The 9,746-nt window shown below is 40.1% G+C and overlaps 1 protein-coding gene across 1 annotated transcript; it reads left to right on the top strand.

Moving 5' to 3' along the window:
* Positions 1-369: 369 nt before the first annotated feature.
* Positions 370-742, top strand: LOC118591567 (60S ribosomal protein L26-like). The gene has a single exon (XM_036199987.1). The coding sequence runs from the start codon at positions 370-372 to the stop codon at positions 727-729; it is 360 nt and encodes a 119-aa protein (XP_036055880.1). The 3' UTR covers positions 730-742.
* Positions 743-9,746: the final 9,004 nt, after the last annotated feature.

Raw genomic sequence — 9,746 nt, 5'->3', positions numbered from 1 at the left:
GTCCCTGAAAAAAGATTTTAAAGATGTCAGAAAATGGAAAGATCTCCCGTGCTCATGGATAGGCAGGATTAACATAGTAAAAATGGCAATCTTACCAAAAGCAATCTACAGATTCAATGCAATCCCCATCAAAATACCAACAAAATTCTTCACAGACCTGGAAAGAACAATATTCAACTTCAGATGGAAAAACAAAAAAACCCAGGATAGCCAAAAGTATCCTGTACAATAAAACAACCTTTGGAGGCATCATGATCCCTGACTTCAAGTTCTACTACAAAGCTACAGTAATAAAAACAGCATGGAGAACTGGAAGTCGGGTAGAGACCTCTCTCCTTTTGCGGCCATTGCTGGATCGCAGCCGCTAAAATGATGTACAATCCCTTTATGACTTCTGACCGAAGCAAGAACCACAAACGGCATTTCAATGCACCTTCTCACATTCAGAGGAAGATCATGTCTTCCCCCCTTTCCAAAGAGCTGAGGCAGAAGTATATTGTTCAGTCTATGCCCATTCAAAAGGATGATGAAGTTCAGGTTGTCCAAGGACACTACAAAGGCCAGCATATTGGCAAAGTGGTCCAAGTGTCCAGGAAGAAAAACATCATCTACATTGAGCGAGTCCAGCGAGAAAAGGCTAATGGCACAACTGTCCATGTGGGCATCCACACCAGCAAGGTGGTTATCACCAGGCTAAAGCTGGACAAAGACCGCCAAAAGATCCTGTAAAGGAAAGCCAAGTCTCGACAAGTCAGAAAGGAGAAGGGCAAATACAAGAAACAATTGAGAAGATGCAGGAGTAGGGTTGTGTCCCACACAGCTTTCATTAAAGACTGCTCCCACATATGTAAAAGAAACATTACTACAGCGTAAATCACATATAAAACCCCACACATTAATAGTGGGAGACTTCAACACCCCATTTTCACCTCTAGACAGATTGGCCAAATTGAAACTTAACAGAGAAATAATGAACTTACTGATATTATGGCTCAAATGGACTTAATCGATATCTACAGAACATTCCACCCAAACAAAAAAGAATATACCTTCTTCTCAGCACCCCATGGAACCTTCTCTAAAATTGACCACATACTTGGCCACAAAGCAAATCTCAACATATACAAAACAATTGGAATAACTTCCTGTGTTCTATCAGACCACCATGGTTTAAACTTAGATTTCAACAACAGAAAAAAACTACAGAAATCCTACAATCTCATGGAAACTGAATAATGCTCAACTGAATCACCAATAGGTTAAGGAAGAAATACAGAAAGAAATTAAAGACTTCCTAGAGATCAATGAAAATGAATATACCACATACCCAAACTTATGGGATACTATGAAAGCAGTGCTAAGAGGGAAATTCATAGCACTGAATGCCCACATAAAGAAGTTGGAGAAATCTCACACTAGTGACTTGACAGCACACCTGAAAGCCCTTGAACAGTAAGAAGCAAAGTCTCCCAGGAGGAAAAGATGCCAGGAAATTATCAAATTGAGGGATGAAATCAATAAAATAGAAATAAAGAGAATAATACAAAGGATTAATGAAACAAAGAGTTGGTTCTTTGAGAAGATCAACAAGATACACAAGCCCTTATCCAAACTAACCAAAAGATAGAGAGAGAGCATCCAAATTAACAAAATCAGAAATGAAAGGGGGGACATAACAACAGACAATGAGGAAATCCAGAGAATCATCAGGTCATACTTCAAAAACCTCTACTCCACAAAACTGGAAAATCTAAAAGAAATGGATAATTTCTGGATAGGTACCACATACCTAAGTTAAATCAAGACCTGATAAACTATTTTAATAGTGCAATAACCCCTAAGGAAATAGAATCAGTCATTAAAAGTCTCCCAACCAAAAAAAGCCCTGTACCAGATGGTTTCACTGCAGAATTCTACCAGATCTTCAAAAAAGAGTTAATACCAATACTCTTTAAATTGTTCCACACAATAGAAACAGAAGGTATATTACCAAACTCCTTCTATGAGGCTACAATTACCCTGATTACTAAACAAAGATGCAACAAAGAAAAAGAACTATAGACCGATCTCCCTCAGGAACATTGATGCAAAATACTCAATAAAATTCTGGCGAACAGACTCCAAGAACACATCAAAACAATTATCCACCATGATCAAGTAGGCTTCATCCCAGGGATGCAAGGGTGGTTCAACATACGAAAGTCCATCAATGTAATACACCATATAAATAAACTCAAAGAAAAAAAAAAAAACACATGATCATTCACTAGATGCAGAAAAGGCATTTGACAAAATCCAACACCCCTTCATGACAAAGGTCTTAGAGCAATCAGGAATACAGGGAACATATCTAAACATAATAAAGGCAATCTACAGCAAGCCAACAGCCAACATCAAATTAAATGGAGAGAAACTCAAAGCAATACCACTAAAATCAGGAACAAGGCAAGGATGCTCCCTCTCCCCATACTAATTCAATATAGTACTTGAAGTTCTAGCCAGAGCTATAAGACAACACAAAGAGATTAAGGGGATACAAATTGGAAAGGAAGAAGTCAAGCTCTCCCTATTTGCAGATGACATGATAGTATACATGTGTGACCCCAAAAATTCAACCAAGGAACTGATATAGCTAATAAAAACCTTCAGCAATATAGCAGGATACAAGATCAACTCAAAAAAATCAGTAGCCCTCCTATATACAATAGACAAACAGGCTGAGAAGGAAATCAGAGATATATCACCCTTTACAATAACCACAAATGATATAAAATACCTTGGGATTACTCTAACTCAGCATGTGAAGGACCTATATGACAAGAACTTTAAGTCCCTGAAAAGAGAAATTGAAGAAGATGTCAGAAAATGGAAAGATCTCCCATGCTCATGGATAGGCAGGATTAACATAGTAAAAATGGTGATCTTACCAAAAGCAATCTACAAATTCAATGCAATCCCCATAAATTACCAACACAGTTCTTCACAGAAAGAATAATACTCAACTTCATATGGAAAAAACAAAAAACCCAGGATAGCCAAAAGAATCCTGTACAATAAAACAACCTCTGGAGGCAACATGATCCGCGACCTCAAGCTCTACTACAGAGCTACTGTAATAAAAACAGCTTGGTACTGGCATAAAAAGCAACATGTGGACCAATGGAATCGAATTGAAGACCCTGATATTAACCTGCACACCTATGAACATATAATTTTTGACAAAGAAGCCAAAAATGTACAATGGAAAAAAAGAAAGCACCTTCAACAAATGGTGCTGGCATAACTGGATGTCAATGTGTAGAAGGCTGCAAATAGATCCCTATCTGTCACCATGCACAAAACTTAAGTCCAAGTGTATCAAAGACCTCAACATAAATCCAGCTACTCTGAACCTGATGGTAGAGAAAGTAGGAAGTACTCTTGAATGCATTGGCACTGGAGATCACTTTCTAAATATAACACCAGTAGCACAGACACTGAGAGAAACAATCAATCAATGGGACCTGTTGAAACTGAGAAGCTTTTGTAGAGCAAAGGACAAGACAAAGAGACAGCCTACAGAATGGGAAAAGGTCTTCACCAACCCCACATCTGACAGAGGGCTGATATCCAGAATATATAAAGCACTCAAGAAACTAAACATCAAAATTCCCAACGGTCCAATTAATGGGCTATAGAGCTAAACAGAGAATTCTCAACAGAGGAAGCTCAAATGGCTTTTAAGGAATTGCTCAACATCCTTAATAATCAGGGAAATGCAAATCAAAATGACTCTGAGATACCATCTTACACCTGTCAGAATGGCTAAGATCAAAAACACTGAAGACAGCTTATGCTGGATAGGATGTGGAGCAAAGGGAACTCTCCTCCATTGTTGGTAGCAATGCAAGTTTGTACAGACACTTTGGAAATCAATATGGTGCTTTCTTAGAAAATTGAGAATCACTCTCCCCCAAGACCCAGCTATACCACTCTTGGGCATATACCAAAGGAATGCTCAATCATGCCACAAGAGCATATGCTCAGCTCCGTTCATATCAGCATTGTTTGTAATAGCCAGAACCTAGAAATAACCTAGATGCCCTTCAACTGAAATATGGATAAATAAAATATGGCACATACACAAAATGGAGTACTACTCAGCAGAGAAAAACAATGACATCATGAGATTTGCAGGCAAATTGATGGATCTAGAAAAAAATCATCCTGAGTGAGGTAACCTAGACTCAGAAAGACAAACATGGTATGTACTCACTCATAGGTGGGTACTAGATGCAAAACAAAGGATAACTAGACTGCTACTCACAACTCCAGAGATGCTACCTAGTAAAGAGGACCCTAAGAAAGACACAGGAACCCCCCACCCACCCACCCAATGACAGAGAAATGGATGAGATCTACATGAACAAACTGAAGGTGGTGGGGTTGGGGGTAATGAATGGCAAGGATGGAGGAAAGAGAGCTTAGGAGAGCAGGAGATCCCAGCTAGATCAAGAACAGTGATGGAGTACAAGGAAAGAGAAAGAGAGATCATGATAAATGAAGACCCCATGGGAATTGTAGCATGAATCTTAAAAGGTCTTATTAATAAGAACAAACCCAAGGCCAGTTATTGGGGTGAATGCTGGAAGATCAGAGACACAGAACAAGCCACAGCTACCTCACCTTGCTAGTTCCTCAGCTGGTCTTATTTCTCAGACTAGAAGCTTCTGAGTCCTCATCCCAATTGGCTCTCAGCTGAACTGTGTTGCTCCAAAGCCTGAATGCTAAACCAGCCAAATGCTTAACTAACTTAGTTCCTAGTCCTCAAGCCTTATATACCTTTCTGCTTTCTGCTATCACTCCCTGGGATTAAAGGCTGGATTTCTGGGATTAAAGGCGTGTGTCACCATGCTCTGCTGTTTCTAAAGTGGCCTTGAACTCAGAGATCCACCTGGCTCTGCCTCCCAAGTGCTGGGATTAAAGGCGTGCACCACCACCACCCAACTTCTGCTATGGCTTTGTTCTAGTGGCTGTCTGTTCTCTGACCTCAGATAAATTTATTAGGGTGCACAATATTGTGGGGAACACAATACCACCACATTTCCCCTGTTTTTGTCTAAAATTTTTTTTAAAAAGGTTATAACTAATACAAGAAAAACTATCCAATAAGTATATACAATATATACAGTCAAGAATTACATTAACAATGTCCAGTCCACTAACATTTGACAGATTCAGATGAAAAACTCCATTAATATATAACAATGTCCAGTCCAGTAACATTTGATAAACTCAGGCAAAAAAAAATTTTCATTACTTATCCTATTTAAAACAAGTAATTCCTTTTTTAAAGTATTTTTTCTTTTCATAATAGATTCAGTAATCTACCTTTTGTCATTGTTATATCTTCTCCTTTTCCTTTTTACAGTAGATTCAATCATCTACCCATTTATCCTATTATTTCTTTATCTTTTTTTGTCAGGGTAGATTCAGTGATCTACCTCATATCTATATTCTCTTTTTCCTTTTCTTTTTTAAACAAAACCTCTGAATCTAATCTTCATGTTCAGCTTTTTTCTGACCATTATCAATTAACAACTTGTAACCAACCATCATAAACAATGACAATATCCAAAAGTCATTAAATGACCGAAAACCTCCCATCTCACCTTTTGGGGATGTGGGCATCATCTTCTTAAAATTACTTCCATCTTTAGGGGATCCTGAAAAGAGAATTTTTGGGTTAATTGTCAAGTCCTGTATCATTTGTCCAGCCACTGCATAATGAGAAAGTGCAGGGCTTGTTTCAAGTCCTTGTTCAGGTAGTCTGTCAGGCTGGATCATCTCAGGCCAGTCATCTCAAAATTGTCCTGAGCATTTAGTAATCCAAAGCCAATCTTTCCGTGGTGTTAATCAGCTAATGGCTTTACCATAATCCATGTGGAATCATCGTTGTGGGATCCTGTCATCTTTTTAAAGATTTCAAAGTCACTGTTAGGCATGGTCATGGTTCCCTGCAGACTTTTTTTTTTTTTTTTTTTTGCCTCCTCTGTGGTTTGAAGTAATCATAGTCTGATAAATGTCTGTCTCTCAGAACCATGAACATTCTTCCCTAGAAGAGAAAATCTTCACAGCAATTTCTCCCCACCATTTGTCTTGCCAAACTTTTCCAAACTGACCTTTGTTGATGCTTTCTTGTAACACCATGGTCCTGGCAATTCTTCTCTGAACCTGTAACAGTAAACCTTTCATCCCAGGTAGCAGCATCACTACAGTCACCAACATGATGAGAAAAAGCCAGCAACTAGGAGCAGCATTGGCTGCCTCCATGGTCCCACTGCTGTTTGTGGCTCGGCCCCTGCCAAAGCTTCTCCTAGGTTGGCCTCAAACTCAGGATCCTTCTGCCTCTGCCTTCTTCAGTAAATCCAACCCGAATGTGCCACCACAACTGGCCAAGTGTAGCTCAGGCCTGAGTTGGGGTCCATAAGGCCACAGGCAAGCAGCTTTTTCATGAATTCGTACCACAAACGGGCTAGGGAGCCGGGCCTGCCCAGGTGGGAAGCCGGACCCACTGCCAAGCCAAGCGGTTTTTTAATGAATTCTTGCCACATTGGGCACCAGATGTAGATGTAACCATCTTGTTAAATAAGAAACACAGAACCAATTGCAGAGTTAAAAGCCATAAGGTCGGAGCAAGAGCTGAAAATCTTACCCTTCACTGCTTCTGCTGTCTTTCCTCTCTGCAAGAGACCTACTTCTATGTGTCCTGTCTTCTATATAGACTTTCTGTTCTACTTTCTCATTGGTTGTAAACCCAGCCACATGACCTCCTCATCACTGCCTGTCTGTACAGACCTCCAGGTCTTCTATGGTTGGTATTGAGATTAAAGGCATGTGTCGCCATGCTGACTGTGTCCTTGAATACACAGAGATCCTCCTAGCTCTGCCTCCCAAGTGCTGGGATTAAAGGCGTGCACCACCACCACCACCACCACCACCACCACCACCACCACCACTGCCCAGTTTCTGCTATGGCTTGCTCTGATCCCAAGGCAACTTTATTAATACACAAATAAAATCACATTTTACAAATATAGTATCACCACAGGGAATAGGAAGAAGCAAAATACTAGAGAGGTCCCCAGAAATCCACAAAGATACCTCCACAATAGACTACTGGCAATGGTTGAGAGAAAGCCCAAACTGACCTACTCTGGTGATCAGATGGCCAAACACCCTAACTTTTAGTGGTAAAACTCTCATCCAATGACTGATGGAAGCAGATGCAGAGATCCATAGCCAGGCCCCAGGTAGAAAGCCCCAGGAGTCCAATTGGCGAGAGAGAGGAGGGATTGTATGAGTGAGAGATGTTGAGACCATGATTGCAAAAAGCATAGGGATTAATAGCCAAACTAGTGGAAACACATGAACTATGAACAAATAGCTGAGGAGCCCCCCTGAAACTGGATCAGGCCCTCTGGATAAGTGAGATAGTTGATGAGATTGAACTATTTGGGAGATCCCCAGGCAGTGGGACTGAGACCTGTCCTTAGTGCATGAGCTGGCTGTTTGGAGCTGGGGCCTATGCTGGGATGAAGGGAGGAGGGACTGGACATGCCTCAACTGAATCTACCAGGCTGAGCTGAATCCCTAGAGGAGTCCTTGCTCTGGAGGAGATGGGAATGGGGGGTGGAAAGGGGGAGGGGGAGTGGGGGGACAGGAGGAGGGAGGACAGGGGAATCCATGGCTGATATGTAAAATTAAATTAATTATAAAATTTTAAAAATAGCAAAAAAATTTAAAAATAAGTAAATGATTGGTAGAGATGTATTAGAATCTTCCACTACAGTGGTGAACCATAGAACTCCATTAGTTCTTCAGTTTTTAACAACTTTGCTTTTATATGTTTTAAAGATATTTTCCTAAACCTCCTGGAAAATTGTAATTATATCATAAAGAAGTAACCCTTTCAAGTACCATGCAAAGTTCCAAAGAAGGAAGAAACCGACAGTCCTACCCATACCTATGAAACACAAGGAGAACAACCAGTATGACAAAATAACCCTAAATAGTGGTACAAAAACCTCTGTGGTAACCAACAACTCTCTAATTGGACATAAGAGCAGTCAAAAGAGGGAAATCATCCCTGGTACTGGAGGGCTAGTGAAGTCTTGGATCTTGGAGAAGAACCTACAATCATCACTTTAAAAATCACTTCTCTTTGCAACAGATGGAGACTACTATAGAAAACCACAACCAATCAAAATGCAGAGCCCAGTGCCAGTGGATATAATTACAACACAATCCATGCACCTAAGGCTCAGGAAACTGCAGAAGAAGGGTGGGAAACAGTGTAAGAGCCAGAAGATCAGAGAGTTTGCTGTGAGATTGTGTGTTCTAGTCATGTCAGAAGCTATACCCATAAAATATCACCAACATTACTGTCTAAATACGAGCTGAGCTGAACAAGGACAACAGCAAAGGCATGCTAACACAGATGGGGAAAATTCATATGGCCTCAACCCTATATAAAGAACTATAGGCAATTAAGGTGGGGGGCTACCCACCACCCCCACACTAAGGAATGCTGAGAGGGGAGAAATAGTCTTCCCCAGGAAAGAACACACCAATTGGTTATCCGGTACAAAATGGACATCCCTGAAAACTTTCACATATATGTAACAGTATACAGACTGAGCAGGTTGTATCTATATAATAGATATACATACATACACACACTGTGTGTGTGCCTCTGTATGTGTGTGTGTGTGTGTGTGTGTGTGTGTGTGTGTGTGTAAAAGTTAATGAAAAAGGAACCTATGAATTTAAAAGAGAGCAAGAAGGGGTATATAGAAACCTTCCTTTTAAAAGGAAGAAAGGGAAGGAGGAAACAGTATAATTATATTATAATCTGATACATTTGCACATTGGAGTATATTACTTAGCTGTTAAAAACAAATGACATCATAAAATTTGCAGACAAATGGATGAAACTAGAAAAAAATCATCCAGAGTGAGGTATTCCAGACCCAGAAAGAAAAATATAATATGTATTCATTTATATGTGGATATTAGCTGTTAAGTCAATGATAACCAATCTATAATCCATAGAACCATAATGGGTAGGTGTAGAGTAAGGAATTAGAGGGGATAGATAGAGCTCACTAGAAAAGGAAAATATAATGGACAGTTATGGATGGATTTGAGGTGGTGAAATGGGAGGACCATGTTGGGAGAGGGAGAAGGAAAGCAGTTGAATAAGGGAATATGGAGAGAAACAGCTAAAATTGAGGGGCATTTGAGGGGTAGTATAGAAATTCAGTACAGTGAAAACGTCTAAAACATTTATGTATATGAAGGCAATCTAAGTGAAATCACCAGATCATGGTGGAGACAGAGTCCCAACTGGCCATCTCCTGTTACTGAAGATTCTAATACCAGGATTGGGTTACATCTATTGGAATTGTTGGCCAAAGGGGTCCCATGGGAATCCCCAGACAACCCAGGCTGTTGCAAGACTCTAGGTTGCTCTTTACAAACTGATGGCAAGCCTCATTGCTGAAGACAACACCTACACAGCCCACTGAACATGAATAATTCAAGCTGGTACCTACCTGGAGCCTACTCTCATATGTGTCTTTGGTACAGGAAAAGTGCAGGGATAAAATGACACTTTTGGACTCTATTTTTCTTCTGTTGGTTTGTCCTGTCCAACTTTTATTGTATTTTATTATGCTATGTTTTATCATTATCTCTTAGAAACC

Source organism: Onychomys torridus, chromosome 9 (assembly GCF_903995425.1).
Source record: "Onychomys torridus chromosome 9, mOncTor1.1, whole genome shotgun sequence".
NCBI lineage: Eukaryota > Metazoa > Chordata > Mammalia > Rodentia > Cricetidae > Onychomys > Onychomys torridus.
Note: the sequence above shows the minus strand (reverse complement) of the source record. Positions and strands in the feature narration are given on the sequence as shown.